The sequence below is a fragment of the Prunus dulcis genome, chromosome 2, assembly GCF_902201215.1.
Source record: "Prunus dulcis chromosome 2, ALMONDv2, whole genome shotgun sequence".
NCBI classification, from domain to species: Eukaryota; Viridiplantae; Streptophyta; class Magnoliopsida; order Rosales; family Rosaceae; genus Prunus; species Prunus dulcis.
The window spans coordinates 16772371-16796761 of NC_047651.1; the positions used below are offsets into that span (position 1 = coordinate 16772371).

Below are 24391 nucleotides of genomic sequence, written 5' to 3' on the forward strand. Positions count from 1 at the left end.
TTTGAAGGCCTTTTTCCCACTAGTTTTGGTACCCAGGTCTTTTACTTTGTACTTGTACATCAAGGCTCGGAAGTTTCGGCATGCTCTCAATGCACACTTCCCATTGAACAGAATAATTCTGAGCAGACTATGTTCTCTATTATTGTCATGCTCTCAAGCCCTTTGGTTAGTGGTGATATTTGACTGTATACTTTATGAGAGGATAATATATCTTTAGAGAGTAGAAAGTTGGGAACTTATGTGCCACATGCTTCACTGTTATCTTCTCATGTATCTTCTTTACTTCTATGCATTAAATCCGTACTTCCATATTTCAAATACTCCATTTTATTCTATTCGTGACACGATGGCACCTGGTTCTTTCAATTCTTTGATTTGTAAATCAGCCTATTCATGCCTGCCACTACCATATATTCATATGATCATTGAAGATTGCAAAGAGGAGCTTAAAATCTGTAGCTCTCTCTCTCTCTCTCTCTCTCTGATCATGTTAGTAGATATATTTGGTAACTCTTCCAAATTCTTACATTTTGTCTTGTGAGATCATGTTTTGTATATGTGCGTAATATTTTTCTTTTAAAAATATGCAGGAGATCCTACAAGTTCTGGATGGAACGACGGGTTTAAACATGCTTCCGCAAGCAAGAGAATTCAATGAGGTAATGTTCTTATCCTTCACCTCCTGGATTATTCTACTTTTGTCAGAACATAGATTATCGATTGATTCTATTTCTTTGTGCAATTTGTTTCTCCACAATAAATTTGTTAGTGTGTTGATTCTTTACATTAGAAATATTGTGACAGATTGTTGGGATAACTGGTTTGATATTGAGTGTAATATCCATGTATCTTTGCTTCTCTCCAATGGTTTGATTGAGTGTAAGTTATTTCGCTGGCAACAAGTTTAGGGTTTCTACTTCCCAGTTCTTCATTTCCTTTATTCTATAACAAATCTTTGTGGTATAGAAAAGTTCTTAATCGCCAGATTCATAATTTGGCAACGGGCATGTGACAGAAGGTTAGCACAAGCAGTGTAAGGCAACTTCCCAGTTTTCGTGAGTTTGAATTTGAACTCAGTTGCTATCGCAGTGAGATTTCTTCCACTCCTCACTGCAGAACCATCAATTATCACCCCTGCCTATAAGCGAGTTTTGTTGCAAAGACGAGAAAAATAAAATAAAAAGATAAATAATGTGGCCAATGTAATGAAACTATATGAAATAAAGTTGTAAACCATGCAGTAACAGAAATCATTCAGAATTTACAACCCAAACTTTTAAGTGCCAACATCCATCCTCTCAACTCTCTCTCGCTCTGTCAACTCTCTCTGCCCTCCTCCATCCTCTCTCGACCTCACTGCCTCAGTCTTGCTCATATCCTCTTCTCACTCTCAGATGATCAGATATCACCGGGCTTTCATCAAACGTAAGAAATCTATGATTGAATTGATGGCTTGCTCTGCACTTGAATTAAAAGTGTATCAACATTTCTCTCGTCTCATAGAGAACACAATGGAAATCATGTCACCACCGACGAGTGTGTGATATATCGTTTTCCTTGCTAAATGCATGTTTGAGCAACGAGTTTTAAATTGCCAGTCACAATTACTCCATTATTTATTTTCATTAAAACTCCATCACATATAATTAATTTGTTATGTTATGCTTTGCTGTCTAGATGTTAAAAAGGTCAAGGAACTTATCTTCTGATGACGATGATGTTGTGGAAGTTGATGAGAAGGGAAAAGATGGGCCATGGCCTGAAAACAATGAGGTTATTTTCATTGATTTGATGGATGAGGAGATTTCAAAGGGCAACCGATCAACAACAATATTTTCCAAAATTAGTTGCCAAACTATGATAAGCGAACTTCATATTAGGACTGGGTTACCCTTATAGTGTTGCCCAGCTAAAAAATAAATACCATCTTTTGAGACGAACTTACAGAAACATCAAGAAAATTTTGACTCATACTAGTGGAGCGGGTTGGAATCCAACTTTAGGAACTATTTTCTAATAAGGTCATTGAATAAGGACCTGTTTTTCAGATGCACAATTCTTATTGAAGGATCTTATTTCAAAGTGACTATACATATTGTCATAATATATCGAGCCAGTGAGTGGCTGTCACAAAAAAATGATAATAAGATGTGCCATAGAACGGAGCCGTACAGGTACGAATTGGGGGTGGCCCTAAATACAGAAATATTTAAGGTCCAAATCTATAATTTCGCAGCAGGCATGTGATAGAAGGTGGCACGAGCTGTGTAAATCAAGTCCCCAGTTTTCTTGAGCTTGAACTCTAGCGCTATCACACTCAGATTTCTTCCACTTCGCACAACAGATGCATCAACTATCACCTCTGCCTGTAAGACCAATGCAAAGTGAAAAAAGAAAAAGAAATGAATATTGTGAATCATGCAAATTATATGCAATCAAGAGTGTAAACTATGTAATACTCGAAATCATTCGGGATAAAACAATGGGAAAAGTACAAATATTTCTCTTCTGATGTCATGGTCGATGCCGAGTTGCCATTTAGCTTATCCCACCTTATTATGAAGCTTCAGTCCGGACACTACATGAAAAATTCCTAACCGATATTTAATGACAAATTGAATATCTGTTTAATTTCTGGACATATTTGTCAAAGTCTGAAAGCATTGTAACAAAAGATGCAAGGGCCATTATTGTGTAAAAAAGAGCTTTTGGGGTTCAAAACTACTACCAGCCTAATTCACTCGAGGATAATAAGGCTTCAAATATACTGCAACGCTCAGAAACTTAGCTCAGCCTGTATGTTACATATTTTGGCCAATTTCAGTTTGTATCAAATTCTGTGGTAAAGCAATTCCATACTGGCATCTTAAGAAAATGGTTTCAAAGAAAAGCGAGCTATCACTTTTTTGATTAGTAATAAAGTTTATTAACAAAAAGAGGAAATGACACAAGTACATGAAGTATACATCTTGTGTGCAAGAGGCAAGAAAAGCAGACCCTTGAGCACAAAGAGGTACAAATCCCTCATAAGTGCCATCACCTAAAGTGGAAGGTACAATCACAGTCCACAAATTACAAATTTTAAGCGCCAACAAAATCCTAAATCCTTAGTTTTTTCTTTAATGATTCAATATCGTTCAGAATGCCTTAGAATACTATTCAATGTCCAAAGAAGACATCTAAACAATCTTTAGTACAGTTTATGGGGATTGATATCATTTCATTCAATATATTTGTTTTCATTTGCATCAAACTTGATAAAACAACAGTTAAAGGAGACAAGTCTAATTCTGAAGGACTCACATTCTTTTTTGCGCTGGCGAGGTAAGAGATGCTTAGTTCCCCTAGAAAAATTTCCTTATCCTTAGCCACGACTGTTCTAGCACAAGCTATGGACACAGCCTCAGCAACAGCAGCAACAGCTCCTCCATGAAATCCTGCAAAGAAATTCTGCATATTCACGAACAAAACATCATTACATTTGTTAGATTTCCAATACAATGAACAAAAACAAAAAGAAAATTAACCTGAAGTTCACCAGCCTTTTCTTTTGTCAGAAATAAAAGAACAATTGGAACAGAGGTCAATTCAAATACAAGTTGAACATCAGTTTTGGGTGGTAATTTGTTAACAAAGTTAATAACTTCTGAAATTGGGTCCAAAAAAGCATCTTGCTTTGCCTTGCATAAGATGAAAGTCTCAACCAGACAAACTAATACAACGGGACTAAGCCAAGCAGGCATACATATAGCTCCGTTTAGTCAAACCCAGATTAAGAAACGATCAAAATTGAATTCAATTGAAGCCAACCCAAAAAGGGTCCTATTCCCTTCCTCAAAATTTCCCACTTTTGGGGCAGAAACTACCCATTTCTAATTTTTCTCAGCAACCAAACAGAAGAAATGAAAAGCACAAATTGAGAAAACAAAGAGCTGAGAGAAAAAGCAGGGAAAGATAGATTACAATAACAGCAGGTTTCACAGAGACGAGGCAGGTGACATGGCCGCGTGAGATGTGTAGGGGCTCGAGGAGGTCACGAACGAGGTCAGAGTAGGAATCTTTTTTAGCATCGAATTGATCTGGGACATGGCCTGAGACCCCCACGCCTATGAGAAATTGCAGCACCTTGTTTACGTCTTTCTGAGAAATGTCCCCTGAAATTTTAGCTGTGGAAGCGAAGCTCTCCGAGATATCAATGGAGGGTTTGGCCATCTTTGTCTTCTTCTTTAACGTCTCAAAATCAAAGGCGTCTATGCCGTACGTATGTGTCACCCGCTAAATATCTCTAACCAAATTTCTAATTAGAATCTGTAGTTGATAAAAAAAATATATATATATATATATATATTTTTTTTGGTCTTACAATTTTAATGGTAGAATACTCGTATCCGTACATACCGTACATACAGTTAAAGTTTGAGTCTTATGTTTTTTCTTTCTTGAACAAGAATATAAAACCTTTTTTTTGGGTTGGGAGTTCAACAATGTTAGAATAAGCATATGTATTTATTTCAAACCCAATTTTGTTCTATTTTTTTGTTATATTAGGCAAAATTTATTGATTCTAGTCGTAGCTTATTTTCCTACTCTCCCTCACTACTCGGGTAATTCCAAGAACTTTTTCAGAATCAAATTTTGTATGAAGCAAAAGGCCACAAAAGCTTTAAACTTGGTTTATATGTTATGTTGAGGTCTACAAATTTGCAAAAAGTGAAAGATATCAAGCTCAACTTCACTCTTTGCACACATGAACCAGCCCGTCCATAACTTTAAGCCAAGTTGAACAATTACCAAAGTGAGACAAAAGAAAAATGCATTATGTTGACAGATAATAAAAATATCAGCATTTTTTACTGGGCTAAGTAGCTTCACGTCCCCAAAAACCTTGAACTAGTGGCCACTATGCACATATTTTTAACGTCAGTCATTGAAAGAGAATGTGGCATATTTATAATTCAAGTCCTCCATTGTGGAAGGGGCACTTGTGCTGTCAAATAGTTGGCTGCAAAATGATGATTGATCTGCAAGACACAGAAAATGAGGAGGTTAGGGCAGAAAGGAAAAGGATAAAGCAAATTTAAAGATCAAAGATAAAAATAGAGTTAAATAGTCTTGCAATTTCGATGCATAGAAGTTCATACAACTGCAAAGCAGCACGTGAAGAAAAACAGCCCTATTTGATACTGCAAACCCATAAATTTATTTTGTAAATTTTTTTCTTCTCTTCTCATCTTTGGATGAGTTTCCCTATGATTCAGAAAGATGATGTCCTATTTATCTCAAATGTGCAGATACTCAAATTCAATCACATTCGCAATTTATACCAATGAAAAGCTATAGAAGGAAAAAGAACAAGGAGCTAGCAAAAGGGTTTTAATGTCATCTCCTCATCTACCTCTCCTTGAAACCAAATGAAGCTAAAGATGAGTTAATTGCTGTCCTTAAAAGACAAATTGACACTCTGCAACTTCCTGGATCAACTGGCATGTTCCGTATAGTATCGTAATCTACTTTTTACTGTTTTCTGTAACAATTAAGATCTAAGCAATGCCTCCTTACAAACAAGAAAACAGAACCTACCTATCTAATAAACAGCATCACTCCCTAGAAAGTTGCATGCATATGCTAAACGACTGCTCTTTGCAATTTTACCCCATTCAGAATCCAACATGACATATTCCTACACGCCCAAGGAAACTAGCTTTAGTAGTGCTGAAAAATACAATTTCTTTTAATTTGTTTAAGACGTTTGAAAGCATATACCATGTAAACAGTTGGCAGAAGTGATACTCACTGAACATATCATGAAGTTAAAGGCTGTCTGATGATGGAGCACAAAATATTCTGATAAGACACTCTTCATGGAGATAAGGTCCTAGAAACGGCGCTGGCTGAATCCCATTCAACATCAAATGCATGTTCCAAGCGTTTTTCTACAGACTTCATGACAGCAGAATCCCCAAACTTCTGAGACCTTGGAGGAGAATGAACCATGCTAGTGGAATTAGTTTTACCACATGGACTTAGACCTAGCAAGTTGGGGCTGTTTCTGAAGTTATTGCTAATTTCTTTTCAGCAAACACTGTCACCATGATTTGCTGCATTGACACTTTTTCTGGAAACTGAATGCCGTCGTTTTCTTATGATAGATGGAGATTTTTCAAACGTCCTCGCTGCACTTCTCAATGTGGAATCTGGACTGTTACAATCAACAAAAATTCTTGTATCGTGACTTGTTGGAGTGCAAAAGGAAACTGAACTACATTCTGTCTGGATGTAACTATCTGTACTTGGGAATTCACCATTTTCCAAATAAAATTCCACATCCTCGAGTTGGAATGGCCTGTAGCACAAGCGACCATGGCTTGAATTCTTTGAATTCACAGGAGCTCCACCATCCTTCTTTTTCTCATAAGCTTCATTAACACAATGAAATTGTTAGATTGACCTTTAATCTTAAATACATCCTCCCATATAATTAATCTAACATACATTACCTTGAGGTCCACTAGAGGATTCATACAATCCCTGAGCAGTAACTGGGAGAACTGGTTTGTTGATAAAATAACCAGCTGCTCTCTTACAACCAGGAACACCTAAGCCAGCATTTAAAGAGGCTTGTGGTGGTCTAGGAAGTGGTCTGGAAGGCAACAAATAGATAGGATCACTGGGTTTATGGTTCCGCGTATGTGAAAATGGGAAACCCAGATAATCAGGAGCAGTATTGCAAATGTTGTTGTAACTATTATTAGCAGTCACATTATGAGAGTCCCTCAGTCTGCCACAGTTACTAGAAGTTTCTTGGCATTGTTCAATGTTTAGACCACATGCAGCTGCAGCTGCAGCTCTGTCGTAAAATACGGTTCTAGGTGGTGTTTTCATCATTTTGTTTGCAGCGGCCCACCAGCAATTTCTTTTGTCAGAAGATTGCATTTGGCCTTCCCTTCTATTTGCAGTTCCGAGAACCAGATTCAGGTCCAGTGAACAGGTTTCCACATTTCTTTCCATGTTAGCTTTCTGATCAAGACCTTGCTTTACCACCTCACGCTTTCTGCTTTCTGCTTTTATATTTTGAGTGCTCATATCAGAAGTATGAGACGAACGGAGTTCTAACTTCTTCTTCACTGAGGAGTTCCAATGGTTTTTAATTGAATTTTCGCTCCTGCACATCAAAAGAAGTTCCTTCATAGCCCAAAAGGAGAAAAACTGAATTACTCTCTATTACTCTATCTACTTCAACTAGTTAACAGAAAGATATTCCAAACTGAATATAACGACGCCAGTTTCCTCTTAAAGTTATCAGGTCTGACATATCATGTGTTTACCAAGTATGAGAATACACTGCATTCATCAACATGTCAACTCACCATTAGATTTGCAAGCACATAATGAAACAAACAACTGTAAAAGCTAGTAAACTGCACTAGGACATGCTCTCTCCAAACAGTAAATACTGCATCTATGGAGGAACACCCTACAAAGCAATTAGTAATGGTTCTCAGAAAATCGCAGGGCACGTGCACCAAACTTAACATGTATGTGATTGGCCAATTAGAATTACCAGGAAAATATCTATAAAAGAGAATATCAAAACACCTTTCCATCTAAGGGAATAATTTATCAGCTGTTTAACTTCTCATTTTGATAAAGAAAAGTGAAACTTTCCTTAGTTATAATCCGCTAAGTAAAATTTTCTACCTTCCGTTAAGAAACTTTGCTATTTCAGCCCACTTGTTCCCATAAATCTTATGGGCCTCAATGAGAGTCAGTTCCTCTGCTTTGGTCCATGCAGTTCTTTTTATATCTGGATTTAAATGGTTGTGCCACCTGAACCAAAAATCAATCGCAAGCTTCAGTCTATACATGTAGTCTTTCTGGAGTTTGCAGAAGAAACGAAATGAAAAAGGGGTTTCCTTCAAAGACACATCACATCAGCGAATTAACCTAAAAAGTAAATGAATGACAAATCAGCGATTAATTAACCACCAAAAAAAAAAAAAATTTATAAAAGAGGAAAGATAAGGGACTAGTTGTATTCACTGAAGTTCAATAAGTCTCTCTCAACATTGCTTGCCGATACAAATATAAATAAGGACAGAGAAGGGACTAGTAATATGTATAGACTGAAGTTCAACAAGTCATCGAGTACCTCTCTCGACATTGCTTGCCTATGCGACCTGGCAAGGACTTTGCTATTTCAGACCATTTCTTGTTGCCCTGCTTCGCGACCAGCTCAATTATTAGATCATCTTCCTGGAAGTTCCAACAAAAATAAGTCACAACCATATATTACGAGCATCGTTAGAAGTTTAAAGAGAATTAATGCAATATTAATTCACCTCCTTGGACCAAAATCCTTTAACAAGATCAGGATTGAGAACTTTCTGCCAGCGATGAAGGCACTGAACATCTGTTCTGTCAGGAACACATTCAGCTGCAAAGAATCTTCAAGTTTGTCAAACCAACGTTTGAAGAGAGATGGAGAGTGATATACACACATACATCTAGAGGGAGAGCGAGGTCAATATAAATTTAATATTGGTAGCCTATACATCTTCCTCCAAAGCTCAAACAAAACCAACTTAAGAAAAAAGTGATGGAGCTTTGTTTCACAGGATCTAAGAAGTCTTTTAGTTCTCAAAATTTAATGAAAAGCAATTGAAGCTAAAAAAACCAAAACAAAACTCATAAAGATATGAAAAAGAATAAAGTCATATGCAGATACACACCAATCTTTTTCCAGTTTCTGCCATTGAACTTTTGGACAGCATGGGCTAAAATTTCATCCTGTAAACAAGACATCAAGAGGCATACATTCATTATTTGATATAGAAACTTGAATGTCAAGCAATCAAAAATTAACTATACTAACATAACCTAAAGTTTCTCAAGCACAAACCAAAATAAGCACCAAAATGTAACAATTATTAGAATACATGACATCTTCTTTCCCCAACACACACAAAGCTAGAAGTCCTACATGTACAAACTTTCTGTACTCAGCTTAAATCACTCAGAACTGAATGGTACAACTACCAATAAACACAAAAGGGCCATCTTTATATTTCCTATTCACTTATCTTTCTAAGAAGCTACAAATAGCACTCGTAACTATTCAAATAAACCATACAACATCCTCTACTGACCTCCTCCTCTGTCCAGCCGCCCTTTGTTGATCGTCTTATAGGACCAGCCATTCTCCTAAATATGCACACATAGTTAATAACTTCTAGGTCATGCCATGTCATAACATAAGGATTCAAAATTCATAAATTCTATAACAAAACAAATATGGTAATGCATAATTGTTTTCAGCAGCTTTTTATGCTCCATAAGAAGATAGCAATAATAAAGGAACATACATCTATTCAGCTTGGACAGGCTGAGTTCCCCATAGTAACGAAAAACCCAAAATTAAAATCAACATCATTTTATTTCCCTCAAGAATTCTTGGAAACAGAAAGGCATACAATTTGCACCACTGAACTATGAGAATTCACAACCACACTATTATCTGAAAAAAGAATTATTATAATACAAAGTTTACAAACATAGCTAGAGTTCACTTATGCACAATGCAAAGATGAAAAGAAAGTACAAACCCTTGCAAAGAGGCTAGATTGAGAACTGCATTATCGCAAGTGCTACCAGATACTGAAGGGCTCAGAGAAACCAGACCCTCCTCTTTCAGATTACCATCAAATTCTTTAACTTGTACCATGATTTTTCTTCTCTCTCAAAACCCAAATTCTATTGGATACCAACTTCTTTAATGAAGCTTTCAATTCCAAGCATGAACTGCAAGTCCCACTCATATAATAAACCCAAACCCACCTGATCGAATTACAGGAAAAATAAATAAATACAATAAAGGATTTGAAAGACACTGACTTTTAGTATTTAAGAGTCAAGGCTCAAACATTGGGATACAGTGAAGAAAACAAAGGATCAAAAGCAAAATCAACGGAAACGTTAAGTTCTGAAAGAACCCAAAAAGAGTTTGTTTTTATGAAAACGCTCTCATGATTTGTGAAAGCACTGTAACGGCTAAAAGCAATGCTAAAAATGGGGGAAAAAACAATTAAATATGAGTTGAGTGGGATCAGAGGGGGTGATGGGTTTGGAGAAAGCCATTGATGGTTGACGTGAAAGCTTCGGTTTTTCAGAGAGAGAGACAGAGTAGAGAGAGAAAATTCGCGGGAAAGTGAGAGAAGGTGAGAGGGTAGGATCACGGAGAGTGGAGTCCAATCCAAACAGCTCTGTAATTTATGACATGTTTAAAACTTTCCATGATTCTTCTATGAACTCTTTGTAAAAGGCCTTCAATTCAAGTGGTGGACTTTAAAGGATACTCCTGCAAGTCGGTTCTCAAAATTTTTGTCTATTGGGCCAAAATCTGACGGTCCAAATTTTCATGGCTTCTTAACTCAAGCCCAAATGTGAATCTGAATCAACATGTTAATTAGTTTAGCAATCAAGCGCAAGTTATCTAATCAAGTGCAAAAATCTAATTTATTGTACTTTTTTTTATCCCTAAAATACCCCCAACTAAATCATTATTGCATTTTTTATATTAATATAGGAATTAATTTGGAAACCTTTTTTAAATTTAACAATAAATTCAGATTTAATATACCTAATCAGTTTATTCAGTACAAAAATGTTTATTTATTTATTTATGAAGTATAAGTGATTAATTATCTATTATATTATTGTTTTATAATTATAATAGAGTACATACAATTTTATGTTGAAAAAAAATAACGTACCTATTACTTCTTCTACAAAAAACAATGTACCTTTTTTTTTCTCTAATTAATGTGTCTACTTTTTTTTTTCTCTAAATAATGTACCTACATTTTTTTTTCTAAAATAATGTACCTATATTTTCTATAAAAAAAAATACGATATTTATATTATTTTTATAGGTACATTATTTATTGGATAAGTAATTTAGGGGTTTTTTGTTTTTGTACAATTTTTTAAAGAAGTTGCCGATAGGTTAGAGGGAGTAGTGCCAACCAAAAGAAATGAGGTGTTTCATATGCTATTAATAGGAAGAATTAATTATAATTAAGGCAGTTAATGACATGATTGAAAATAAATATGAAGGTAAATGTCATGTATAGTAATTTAGTTAATAATACTAGGACAAATCTTACATGGCATCCTGTTTTAAATTTGAGTTTTAAGTAAAGACTTAAGAGTAGTTAGGTATGTATCTAGGATATAATAGTTGGAAGGGTTATGTTGGAACAACCCTAATTAGTTTGGTGGCAAGCTTTGCTTCAAATATAAATAGGTTTTAATCACCAAGTAGCTGCTTGTTTTGAAGTACTCTCCTGCCCTATAAAAGCATTTTAATTCATTAAAAAGTAGTGATTTTTTTTTTAAAAAAAAGTGTGGTAGTTCTATGTCAAGTATTTAGATAGGTCACACGATAATACCTTAATGTCTCGTGACATGCTCAAAAATTCATTCAAATATAATAAGGTAAAATTCACACATAGGTATATTAAGATTCACACAACGATACCACAAGGTTCATATTTGACCTAAGTCTCTATGATCCTTTATTATGACTCAAAATGTTATATTAAAGCTTTTTACAGTATATCTTACATGGCAGGATACGGAATAATTTGAGTTAGATACATGTCATGAATAACAAAAAGAAACAGATATATAGAGAGTAGGTGAACTGAAAGTGACATGTCGTAGAGTAGACATCTACAATTACAAGCCCCGTCAACTTCAATTCTGCCGGGGGCTTTTGGTAAAAGTGGTAAGAAAATACTTACTATTTAATATAACAAGTCAGAAATTCGTCGTCTAATTGTCGCATCAACTTCTTACAAAACTGCACCAGTCGTGCACTGCTCTGGTTAAATCACTCACACCATCTTTTCCCCTTCTTCTGCCTCAGACTCTTCGTGTGAATTGAATTTCGTCCAAATTCCAAACCAAACATGCCTCTGGGAACGCTTGAAGTCGTTCTCGTTGAAGCCAAAGGCCTCAAGAACACTGATTTTCTCTGTAACTTTCTCTCTCTTCCCCTGTACTTATATGTTATGAATCTTGAATTCTTCACATTAATTTCTGTTGGTAATTTTATGTATGTCATGAAATATGAATTTTGGGTTGCTTGGTTGTTTTCTGATTTACCATCTGTAGATCTGAATTCTTTGCTTCTTATATCAGCTGAGCTCAATGTTGTCAATTTCAAGGTTTGATGATGACCATGTTTTTTCGTTTCTGCATTTTGTGGGTGTAAAAATCAAGTTGAATCTTTGATGAGTACCCTCAAAAGTAAAGAAATCGATGAATTTTGCTTAAACCCTTTCCATTGATCCACTTTTAAGTGATGTAGAAAAGATCTAATTTTTCACTGGTGTTTTTCCTCAACCCATCTGATCTTTATGTCTAATTCATTTTTGTTTTTGTTTTTTGATATGTGGGTATTTTGGGTTTAGTTAATATCCGGCCACTGTTGGTATCAATTTTATTTTTGAAAAAAATACATGATCTTTATGGCATAAAGCAGTCCATCTGATCATCATTTCCTCATTATTAATTCTGAGATCAATATAAAAAACATATATAGGTGTTTGGCAGAGTCAAGAAGAGTCTATACTTTCTTTCTTTTTTTCTTGTTGGGATGAATATAATACATTTTCAAAAAAGCCAGTTTAACTGTGATCAAGATTCTGTAAGCTGCGCTTCGTCTATTGATACAGTTCATTATAAACACGCTATTCACTTTTAAAATTTATCTGCATTAGATTTCTGAATATGCTCATGTATGTCATGGGTTGACTGCTTTGTGGCAGCTAAAATTGATCCCTATGTCGTTTTCACTGTGAAGACCCAGGAGAAGAAAAGCAATGTAGCCAAAGGTAACAGTGTTCTAGCCATATTTCATTGTTTGTGCACATTCCCATCTAATTGTTTTAACTTTTGGTTGAGCTATATGTGTTAAGTTGCGTGCGTGCAGTTTTGAATGAACTTTGTTATTAGAAACATTGTACATGCAGGGCAAGGAAATGATGCAGAATGGAATGAAAGCTTTTTGTTCACAGTCTCGGAGGATGTTTCGGAGCTTCGTTTGAAAATAATGGACAAAGATACCTTTACTGCAGACGACTTTGTTGGGGAAGCAACGTGAGTACTAATTTGTCTTTGTGATTTCATCTGTATAGAGTCACTTAAAAGTTATTTCGACTTTGTTCTAGTGTTCTCTCAGGTTAAATTAGGTAAAATGTGTTCTAATTAGATGTGTGATTTATCTATGGCGGCATGCAGCATTCCTTTAGAGCCATTGTTCGCTGAAGGAAGCCTTCCACCAACTATGTACAATGTTGTCAACAAGAACCGAGATTATCACGGAGAGATCAAAATTGGACTCACATTCACTCCCGAGCCTGAGGTATTTTATATTTTACCTATCAAACTTTAACAGAACTTTTATTCTTGATTGGATTAGAGTTATTGTGGTCAGGAGTCAGCATTCTATTGTGTGGTTGTTGGTGGCTGTGTTGAACATCACAATTAACACAATGTTACACTACATTTTTAGTGGCTGTGAATCAATCGATCTATTAATCTGTTGTTGCAACTTGCAGAGAAGCAACTTTCGTTCCAGAGACTATGCTGCTGACGAGAACTATGGTGGATGGAAAGAATCATCTTTCTAGGAATGGACTTGTGTTTTACAATGCAATGTATGATGCTCATTTAGCTGCTTGGCGTTGGAATAAAGAGCATCAGTCCTGTTTGTGTTTCCCTTTCTGTGTAATCCAGTGTTTAGACTGATATTTTTGTGCCTCAACCTATTTTGTTTTCTCAAATATTCAGTTAAATTTACTTGTTTTCATACGGGAGATTTTATTTGCACTCTAAAATTCACGCGTATACTCATGCGACCTTATTTAAGGCTCCCCAACAATGATTTTTATTTTTTAAAAGATCAAGTTGATTGCCCCACCAAATGCACTTTCAAACTAAGATTACGTGATGATAAAGATTAGCGAGGAAGGGAGGATGAAAATAGTTGGATATTACTTGGTAAGAGAGAGAAAATCAAATTTGATGGTTTTAATTTCAGTTGGTTCTCCTTCCTTAGCAGTCTTTTCAACATAAGGGTAACATATGTATTGAAACTTTCATTTAACAAGGGGTTAACATAATCAGCAAAAACTTGTTAAAGAAAGTTCTAAATTCAAATCTCATGGCAAGATATTTTCAGAAAAAGAAATTTTTTTATTTGGTCGAAAAAGAAAAAGAAAATTGATCATCAGTGTTGGTTAAAGATTTTGTATTCAAAGACCTGTTTAGTTGTTTGTGTGTTGGGCTTCATCGCGATCCACATACAAGTCCAAAGTGGAGAGCTCACTTACTACAAATTTATGTTATTACGGTCTTAATTATTGTCGATTAAATTTCGGTGGGTTACCCGTTGGCACTTTTCTTTGATTATAGTCAATCACGTTCTCAACAAATTTGTAAATGATACCAAAGATATGCCAAAATGCAAATAGTATAACCGCGCGGCTATACTTTATTTTTAAATTTTTGTTAAAAATAGTATAGCCGCGCGGCTATACTGTTTTGACACGTGGGTACACATCACTAGCTGGTCCTTTTTTATATTATAAATAGTATAGCCGACTGGCTATATCCAGCTTTTTCTTGGTTTTTAAAAAACAGTATAGTCAGAAGGCTATACATATTTTTTATTTTTTAAAGAAAATAGTATAACCGCGCGGCGATACTTACTGCTTAATTAGGGTATCCTATCCCCAATCTACCCCCACTAAAGTTGCCATTTTTCAGCATTCTATTAAAATCAAAGAAGAAGAAAGAAGGGCAAACTCGGAACTAAAATAGGAAAATACAGAAAATAATTTTATAATAATTTACTATTAACATAGGAAGCAACAGAGGCATCATCGTCGTCATCAACGAAGATTCAGAGTCAAAGTCTCTCAAAAGCCCGAGAGGGAGCCTTCTTCTGTTCTTCTTCGCCTTCTCAATTCTCTCCATTTGTTTATCAAAAACCCATCTCTATCTCTTCGAAACCTCAAATATTTGTATTTATTGTTTTACAGTTTTGTCCGAAAGTCTTGGCCTTTTTTACACCATTGCCATAAAAAATAAAAAAAAACCCTAGCCTCACTTGTAGCTCAAAACCCAATTCATAGTTTCGCAATAACTCTCCTGTCTGAAAATGGGTATTTTGTTCAAAACCCTAGCCTTGTTTCCTTTATTGTTTCACCATTTCTCAGCAACCAAACAGAAACAAGCAACAACAACAAAAGGAAATAGGTTCATATTCTCACTCTGCCTGATATTAAAGCAAAGCGTTCAGTTCTACCTTCGAATTTCTTCTCCTGCTTCTTCATCATCATTGCTCCGTAGCTTTGCTGTGATGCCAGTTCCGCGACGTCGTTTTATGAAACCAAGTAAAAGATTTTTCAGCCGAAAACGTATTTTGAGACGTGTGCGCCTAATCACAATAGGGGTCCCTTCTTTTTTACAGGTATAGTATAGCCGCACGCCTATACTTGTTTTTAAAAATAGCATATCCGCGCAACTATACCTTTTTAACACGTGGTTTTTTAAAAAATAGTATAGCCGGGCGGCTATAATATATATATATATATAGATATTAAAAATAGTATAGCCGAACGGCTATGTCAAATTTTTCAAATTTTTTTAAAAAAGTATCGACGCAGGGCTATACCCAGTATTTTCTTTTTTAGAAAACTATAGCCGCTCGGCTATACTGAATAGGTGGGTTCTCTTTTTAATATGTATAAAAGTATAGCCGAGCGGCGGTACCCAAAATTTTCTTTTTAAAAAAAAAAGTAATATAGCCGCGCGGCTATACTCAATTTATATAAATAAATAAAAATATAGTCTCGCTGCAATACTGTTTTTGACACGTAAGCACTCAATTTCTTTTTTACGTGTAAATAGTATAGCCGCGGCTATACTCGGTTTTGCTGTTTTTTATAAAATACCCTCGGTTTTGTAAATGAAACCAAAGATGTGCCAAAATGTAACAAATGTGCAATTAGCAACAAATTATCTGGCATTTTCTAAAAAGGTAAAAAGTAAAAATTTATAGCAATTAGTTGTTTTCCTTAATTAACAGATTTTGATCGTGCTCTGTACATGCCAGAATAATAAATGAGAAACGGATACGCGTCTTCTCTCCACGTTTTATGGCGGGACTGAGAGTTGAAAACGATGACATGTCGTATTATACATCAGGAACCTGTCGTATCCTAATTAGTCTTTATATGCAATAAAAAACGTCCTGGACTTTGTACCTTCTCCTTCTTTTATCATTCTCTCTCTCTCTCCCTCTCTCTTTATGTCTGTGTTGTGTTCATAGTTTCTTCCAATCCAAACATGCCTCACGGAACGCTCGAAGTCCTTCTTGTCAGTGCCAAAGGCCTCCACAACAATGATTTTCTCGGTAACTCTATATATACATCTCTCTCTCTCTCTCTCTCTCTCTGTGTTTTATATGAACAATATTGGATCAATAAGATTATTAATTTAATCTATGAACGCAAATATTGTTCTTATATTAATTGACACATGAGAAATGATTTCTGGGTTGCGTTGCATTGTTGCTTTCTGCTCGATCTCAAATCTGAATTCTTAATTTGCTTTGTGTATATATTTCTTAATGCCTAGGTGATTTTTTTTTTTTTTTTGGGGTTTTCATGAACATGTTTTCTCATGCATACATGTATGTTTGTGATTGTAAAATGTTGGATCTTTGATTGATCAGTACCAGCAAAACAATCCCTCTTCGTTGATCGGTAGTAATTTCAAGTCATTTATAAAGTATCTATCTATTTTTTTCTTCCCTGGTCCTGTTTTTCCTCATCACTATATTGTTTATGTCATCTAATTGGTTTAATTTTCTTTTTTGATATATATATATATATATATGTCGGTATTTGGCTTCAATTATCTTGTAATTGATCCAGACAAGGGCGGTGACGCTTCTTCCCCTTTCACAACCCTTTGAACATGTATAAAAACATAACCAACCCATAATTTGAAGTTTGTGTGAATAATAAAGGACATGATCATCTACTGACATCATCAGTTTTTTTAACTTCTTTATGATTGTTTTTAGTACTCTTCTTCTAGTTAGCTGATTTCCCTTTTTTTATTTTTCTCAATTTTCAATTACAGCTAGGCCTTTTTATGTCACTGTCACATTTTGTGAGCAGTGTAGACAATCATATATTATATATGTGTTTGGTGGGGTTAGGCATTGCCTGTAAATAGTTTGATATAATATGATGTTTGATTATATATGTCTGCATCATGGGTTGAATTGAATGCTTTTCATGGGCAGCTGACATGGATCCCTATGTCATTTTAACTGTAAGGACCCAAGACAAGAAAAGCACTATCGTCTCAGGTACAGTTTCTTTTTAGCTAACCATATCTTTCTTATTTATAATTCCATGCATTTGTTTCAACTTAATTTTGGGTTAAATTGGTTTTCAAACAATTGTGTTGTAATTGAAAATGTTGTACATGCAATGCAGGGCAAGGATCTGAGCCAGAATGGAATGAAAGCTTTTCATTCAACGTCTCCGACGAGGTTGATGAACTTCGTTTGAAAATAATGGACAAAGATAGCTTCAGTGCAGATGATTTTGTTGGGGAAGCAACGTGAGTTCTTTTCTTTTTGTCCTTTAATTTGTATAAGGTTTCTCATAAAAGTCTGCAGCTAGGCGAGCCCTGTTTGGTTCTTCAAAACTTAAGCTATTAGATGAACTGACCCAACTGAACTGGTCTATATGGTTTTATTTATCAAACAACCTAGATTAGTGCCAAAAAAATTCATAGTAACAAATGTGTATTTACTCGTTACAAAATTTGGGTACGGGTTGTTAACAGATGACTCATTCAGTCACGGATCTCTCAACTTATTGACGATTGATTTTGAGTTGTGTGCTCACATTCTAATACTTAATAGCTACTCCAACTTATCTATATATGGTCGCATGCAGCGTTCCTTTAGAGGCTGTTTTCATTGAAGGAAACCTTCCACCAACTCCATACAATGTTGTCAATCAAGAAAAGGAATATCACGGAGAGATTAAAGTTGGCCTCACTTTCACTCCTGAGGTAGATATTGTCACTCATCAATCAAAAGCTCACTGCTCCTTTGCTCCACTTTTTGGTAATTTGCTTTCATCTTTTCATAGCTTTAACCTTTTCATAAATGTGTTTTGTTTATTGCAGGGAGGCAGCCATGGTTCTGGAGACTACGGTGATGGCTCGGAGAGCTATGGGGGAAGGAAGGGATCATCACATAAAGGAGAGGAAAGCTATGGGGGTGGTGGTGGTGGCGGCGGCGCCTATGGTGGTGGTGGTGGCGGCAGCGGCTATGGTGGTGGTGGCGGCGATGGTTATGGTGGTGGTGGCAGTGGTGGCTATGGTGGTGGACGTGGGAGCGGCGACGACTATGGTGGCGGTGGAGTCTATGGTGGTGGACGGGGTGGCGGCTATGGTGGTGGTGGTGACGGTGGTCATGGAGGTGGTGGTGATGGTGGCTATGGTGGTGGTGGCAGCGGCGGCTATGGTGGTGGTGGTGGCGGTGGCGGTGGCGGCTATGGTGGTGGTGGCGGAGGCAGCGGCTATGGTGGTGGTGGCAGCAGCTATGGTAGTGGTGGCGGTGACGGCTATGGTGATGATGGCAGCAGCGGCTATGGTAGTGGACGTGGCAGGGGCTATGGTGGTGGTGGTGGACGGAAAGAATCATCGGAAGCCGAGGAAAGCTATGGCGGATGGAACGAATCTTCTCACCGAGGATGACCTTGTGATTAAGAGTGTAATAATGTATTATTGATGACTTAATTAGCTGCATGGTATTAACTTGGGTAAAAAGAATAAAGAGCTTTGCTAGTCATGTTGAAGGGTTCCTTTTTGGTTCTACTTTTTGTGGCTCAACTTGTTTTTTTATTAGACTGAAATAACCAGTCAACTTTACTAATGGTGATTGCTTTCATCTTTGCTTTTACCCTCCCTCCTCAATACACCTAATTTCCATGATTAGGAGCATCTAATCACACTATTTTCGGTTTGTTGCTACCCAAATTCGATTCAATGTAAACACCTGGCATGTGCTTTTGAGTGTTTCTTCCTTACTCAACACAATTCTTAACAAACAAGTTTTCAGCACCCATTTAGTCATCCATAATATAATAACTTTTTATGCATGTTACCATTGGGTCAAAATGGCCTGCCTATTTCCTTCAACTTCAGTTTGACAATCAAAGCCAACATTAAAGTTCAATTGAAGAAACTCCTCTAGTTTTGGAATCGATCTTTTTTTTCTTTTTTTTCTTTTTGTAATTATTCCAGAGTAAAATTTATGTATGCTCTTTTTATTTAAAAAATCATAAATGAAATAGTTGAATTCTTGTCGTAAATGTAAGTGCTCTTACCGCATGAACTATAAAGCACTACTCAAAGATTACGTCTTTCGAGTTACATATGTATCTCTTTTTTTTCATAGAACTGGAAATCTTTTCCAATAAAGTGGTGTGACTACATGTTGTTGACTTGCCACATATAAGATGCGATAGAGATTAGAGAATGTTGTGAGTGTAATTAAGATCTAAAGAGCTAAAATTAATTTAACGTTGAGGGGATTAAGAGTTGAAAATAACATGCCACATTAGGGAAACAGAAATGAACAAGTCAACTGGTAACTGTAACTAGTAACAAGTAACTGCTAAGAAAGCTATTTAAATAGCTGACAGGCGAATGAGTTCATAAGTCGTTTCCAGCTCAGAAAACTGCAACTTAACTTGTAGACTGCTCCCTCTTCCCTCTCTCTCCTGCTTTGGATTTCAATTTTCAACCGATCCAAACATGCCTCTGGGAACGCTTGAAGTTCTTCTTGTTGATGCCAAAGGCCTTGACAACAATGATTTTCTGGGTAACTATCTCTCTCCCTCTGTGTCTGTGTTAAGGATCTTCGATCTGCCAGCTGATCATTTTCTGTATTATTTGTAGAAACACATATACAAGAGAAATTTTTTTTGGATTGCTTCTATATATCTCCATTCTTTGCTAGCTTTGTCTTATATCTGAACGAATGCTTTTGCTTGACTTTTATAAGCTTGATGACCCTGTTTTCTCATGTGTGTGTCTATATACATGTGTATGTGTGTGTATTTGTGTGGGTAAAAAGTTGAATCTTTGATGCACTAACCAAAAACAAAAGAATCAATGAAAGTTCTCATTCACTTTTACATAGATCCACAGCAAATTTAAGTTAAGGAGAAAAGATCTATCTACTTTTGACATGTGGGTGCTTGAGTTTACTTATCTTATAACTATGCTAAACTAAATCAGGAGATTTTTATTGATACTTTTTTTGGGTCGACATATTTGGATCCACAAAGAATTTGATATAAATCTGTTATACTTTTTAATCTTGCTGCTTTAAGTTTCTGAATTTTTTAATTATGTATGTGTGACATGGGTTGAATGTTTTATGAGCAGCTGACATGGATCCCTATGTCCTTTTGACTCTAAGGACCCAAGAGAAGAAAAGCAATGTGGTCTCAGGTACATTTCTACCTCTAGCCATCTTCATCATTTGTGCACATCTCCCCTGCAATAAAATTGTGTAACTTTTGGAAGAACAATGGCTTAAATTGGTGCCTGCAGTTTTCAATGAATTGTTTTAAGAACAAAATTGTACATGCAGGGCAAGGATCTGCACCAGAATGGAATGAAACCTTTGTATTTACAGTCTCTGATGATGTCTCCGAACTTCATTTGAAAATAATGGATAAGGATAATTTCAGCGCAGATGATTTTGTTGGAGAAGCAACGTGAGTATTTTTTTCGTTTTTTCAGTCACTCGAAAGCAATTTGCATCCCTCAGAATTGACAGTTAAATAATCTGTGATATATTCTCCGTGAAAAGAGTTAATTTGAAGTTTCATGTCTAACTTATCCATGGCATGCAGTATTTCATTAGAGCCAGTGTTCACTGAAGGCGGCATTCCACCAACTGCATACAATGTTGTCAATCAGGACAAGGAATACCGTGGAGAGATTAAAGTTGGACTCAGATTCACTCCTGAGCCTGAGGTGCTTTTGATTTTTTTTTTTTCCTTCTTCGAAACTTTAAGTTTTTAGTCAATATTTTATTTTATGATTGTTGTGTTGAACATCACTGCTAAAGCAATTTTTTGCAACTACATCGTTAGTGTCTTTACTCCGACTGCATTTGTTATTGCAGCAAAACGACGGTCCATCTGGGGAATATGGTGGTTCCGAAGAGGGCTACGGTGGATGGAAACAATCATCTTACGCAGAAGAGTAGGGCTAGTTTGGATTGGAAGAACCATCTTACCAGGAATAACCTTGTGATTTACAGTGTAATGTATGATGTTCATTTAGCTGCCTGGTGTTGGCTTGAGAAAAGAGAAGGAGCTTCAGTCATGTGGGAAGTTTCCTTTTGGTGTGCTTTTGTGTCTCAACTTGTTTTTTTTAATATTAATTAGACTGAAATAAGCTGTCAATTTTAGTAATGGTGATTGCTTTCATCTCTGCTTTTACCCTCTCTCCTCATTACACTTAATCTCCATGATTAGGAGCATAATCACACTAATGTCGGTTTGTTCCTACCCAAATTCAATCCAATGTAAACACCTGGCGTGTGCTTTTGAGTGTTTTTGGTTTACTCAACACAATTCTTAACAAACAAGTTTTTAATTAGCATACCCCAAATCATCCGTTATATAATAACTTGTTATGCATGTTACCACTGGGTCAAAATGACCTGCCTATTTCCTTCAAATTCAGTTCAACAATCAAAGCCAACAATAAAATTCAATTGAAAAAAGTTTCCATCAAACCCAGGGAAACCTCATTACTCCATAAAGCTCCTCTAGTTGTGGGATCAATCTTTTCATTTTCTCAAGTATTCAACGATCACATTTTTATATGTTTTTTTTTTTTGTTCAAAGAAGCGTGAAGACGGTATTTGAATTCTTGTCAATGGTGTAATTGTAAATACTCTTTACTGTATGGCCCCGTTCAAAGATTACATCTTCTAATTTCCATATATTCATCTTAGGCGCACGCAATTAAACTCTTGTTCGTATAATTTGAACTCGAAATCTTTTCCAACAAAGTGGTGACTACGTCTTGGTTGACTAGGCTCATACATGATGCGATCAGAATGTTGTGACTAGGCTCATATAACATGCCACATTATGGAAACCAACTGAACACGTCAATCACTGTTCAGCTTCGGACATGCTTGGTTACTGGTAACCGGTAACTAGTAACTAGTAACCGCTATGCTAAGAAAGCTATTTAAATAGTTGACAGGCAAATGATTTCTTCTTCATAAGTCGTTTCAGCTCAGAAAACTGCAACTTGTTAACTGTTCTCTCTCTTTTCTGTGGATTTCAATTTTCATCCGATCCAAACATGCCTCTGGGAACGCTTGAAGTTCTTCTTGTTGATGCCAAAGGCCTCGACAACAATGATTTTCTGGGTAACTCTCTCTCTCTCTCCCTCTGTGCCTGTGTTAAGGATCTTCGATCTCCCAGCTGATCATTTACTGTATGATTTGTAGAAACATTTATACAAGCGAAATAATTTCTGGGTTGCTTCCTGCTTCACCCTTTTGTGGATCTAAACTCCTTGCTAGCTTTGTCTTGTCTGAGTCAATGCTTTTGCCTGATTTTTCTAGGCTTGATGACCCTGTTTTCTTATGTGTCTATAAATATGTATGATTGTGTGGGTCAAAAGTTGAATCTTTGATGCACTAACCAACCAAAAACAAAAGAATCCATGAAAGTTCTGAGTCACTTTTGCATAGATCCATAGTAAGTTTAAGTTAAGGACAAAGGATCTATCTACTTCTGACAATGGGGGTGCTTGGATTTACTTATAACCATGCTAAGTTGAATCAGGAAATTGTGTTTTGGGTCAACAGAATTGATATTTGGATCCACAAAGAATTTGATATAAATCTGTTCTACTTTTTAATCTTTCTGCTTTTAAGTTTCTGAATTTGCTAATTATGTATGTGTGACATGGGTTGAATGCTTTATGAGCAGCTGACATGGATCCCTATGTCCTTTTGACTCTAAGGACCCAAGAGAAGAAAAGCAATGTGGTCTCAGGTACATTTCTACTTCTAGCCATCTTCATCTTTTGTGCACATCTCCCCTGCAATAAAATTGTGTAACTTTTGGAAGAACAATGGCTTAAATTGGTGCCTGCAGTTTTCAATGAATTGTGTTAAAAAAATTGTACATGCAGGGCAAGGATCTGCACCAGAATGGAATGAAACCTTTGTATTTACAGTCTCTGATGATGTCTGCGAACTTCATTTGAAAATAATGGAAAAGGATAATTTCAGCGCAGACGATTTTGTTGGAGAAGCAACGTGAGTTTTTTTCTTTTTTGGGATCCTTTAATTTGTATATGGTCACTCGAAAGTAATTTGCAGCCCTCAGAAACTAGGTTTTGAGTTCTAACAGTTCAACCACTGATATATTCTCTGGTGAAAAGAGCATGCCTAACTTATCCATGGCTGTTTGCAGCATTTCATTAGAGCCCATTTTCACTGAAGGTAGCATTCCACCAACTGCATATAATGTTGTCAATCAGGACAAAGAATACCGTGGAGAGATTAAAGTTGGACTCAGATTCACTCCTGAGCCTGAGGTGCTCTCAATTTTTTTTTCCTCTTTTGGAACTTTAAATTTGTAGTCAATGTTCTAGCTTATGATTGTTGTGTTCTATTTTATGTTCTATTTGCTACATTGTTAATGTCTTTACTCTGACTGCATTCGTTGTTGCAGCAAAACGACGGTGCATCTGGGGAATATGGAAGAAACGACGGTCCATCTGGGGGATATGGAAGAAACGACGGTCCATCTGGGGAATATGGTGGTTCCGAGGAGGGCTATGGTGGATGGAAACAATCATCTTATGCTGAGGAGTAGGCTAATTTGGATCGGAAGAATCATCTTACCCGGAATGACCTTGTGATTTACAGTGTAATGTATGATGTTCATTTAGCTGCCTGGTGTTGGCTTGAGAAAAGAGGAGCTTCAGTCATGTCAGAGGTTTCTTTTTGGTGTGCTTTTGTGTGCATCAACTTGTTTGATGATTGAAATAATCAGTCAAGTTTACTGTTTCTGATTGCTTTGTATTTGCTTAACCTCATAATTATCCCCAATCTATAAAGTAGGGTAATGTATCATCTGGTTCAATCTAATCTAAAAATAAAACCATGTTGGTTTGCTTTACCTCTTGATTTTATTGTTTTCTATCCAGTATTGATACTCAACCAAGAATTCTTAAT

The 24391-nt window shown here is 36.2% G+C and overlaps 6 protein-coding genes across 6 annotated transcripts; 4 read left to right on the forward strand and 2 right to left on the reverse strand.

Moving 5' to 3' along the window:
• Positions 1–1999: 1999 nt before the first annotated feature.
• On the reverse strand, positions 2000–4293 carry LOC117619777. The gene is made up of 3 exons (XM_034349814.1): positions 3964–4293; positions 3304–3450; positions 2000–2366 (listed from the first exon to the last, which is right to left on the reverse strand). The coding sequence occupies exons 1-3, from the start codon at positions 4210–4212 to the stop codon at positions 2223–2225; spliced, it is 540 nt and encodes a 179-aa protein (XP_034205705.1). The 5' UTR covers positions 4213–4293; the 3' UTR covers positions 2000–2222.
• A 1779-nt stretch (positions 4294–6072) lies between these two features.
• LOC117618270 (pre-mRNA-splicing factor cdc5-like) lies at positions 6073–9721 on the reverse strand. The gene is made up of 8 exons (XM_034347866.1): positions 9609–9721; positions 9147–9198; positions 8730–8787; positions 8340–8434; positions 8150–8253; positions 7699–7827; positions 6498–7162; positions 6073–6416 (listed from the first exon to the last, which is right to left on the reverse strand). The coding sequence occupies exons 1-8, from the start codon at positions 9719–9721 to the stop codon at positions 6073–6075; spliced, it is 1560 nt and encodes a 519-aa protein (XP_034203757.1).
• A 2097-nt stretch (positions 9722–11818) lies between these two features.
• LOC117618577 (elicitor-responsive protein 3-like) lies at positions 11819–13887 on the forward strand. The gene is made up of 5 exons (XM_034348214.1): positions 11819–12036; positions 12831–12896; positions 13035–13161; positions 13303–13426; positions 13623–13887. Exons 1-5 carry the CDS (start codon positions 11970–11972, stop codon positions 13692–13694), a joined length of 456 nt encoding a protein of 151 aa, XP_034204105.1. The 5' UTR covers positions 11819–11969; the 3' UTR covers positions 13695–13887.
• A 2109-nt stretch (positions 13888–15996) lies between these two features.
• On the forward strand, positions 15997–18889 carry LOC117618271 (keratin, type I cytoskeletal 9-like). Its single transcript, XM_034347867.1, has 6 exons — positions 15997–16483; positions 17384–17449; positions 17580–17706; positions 18048–18165; positions 18283–18637; positions 18741–18889. Exons 1-6 carry the CDS (start codon positions 16417–16419, stop codon positions 18887–18889), a joined length of 882 nt encoding a protein of 293 aa, XP_034203758.1. The 5' UTR covers positions 15997–16416.
• Positions 18890–19810: 921 nt separating this feature from the next.
• LOC117617721 (elicitor-responsive protein 3-like) lies at positions 19811–21620 on the forward strand. Its single transcript, XM_034347222.1, has 5 exons — positions 19811–19984; positions 20554–20619; positions 20762–20888; positions 21027–21150; positions 21302–21620. Exons 1-5 carry the CDS (start codon positions 19918–19920, stop codon positions 21383–21385), a joined length of 468 nt encoding a protein of 155 aa, XP_034203113.1. The 5' UTR covers positions 19811–19917; the 3' UTR covers positions 21386–21620.
• A 784-nt stretch (positions 21621–22404) lies between these two features.
• LOC117617719 (elicitor-responsive protein 3-like) lies at positions 22405–24335 on the forward strand. The gene is made up of 5 exons (XM_034347221.1): positions 22405–22567; positions 23136–23201; positions 23341–23467; positions 23625–23748; positions 23886–24335. The coding sequence occupies exons 1-5, from the start codon at positions 22501–22503 to the stop codon at positions 24027–24029; spliced, it is 528 nt and encodes a 175-aa protein (XP_034203112.1). The 5' UTR covers positions 22405–22500; the 3' UTR covers positions 24030–24335.
• The last annotated feature ends 56 nt before the right edge of the window (positions 24336–24391 follow it).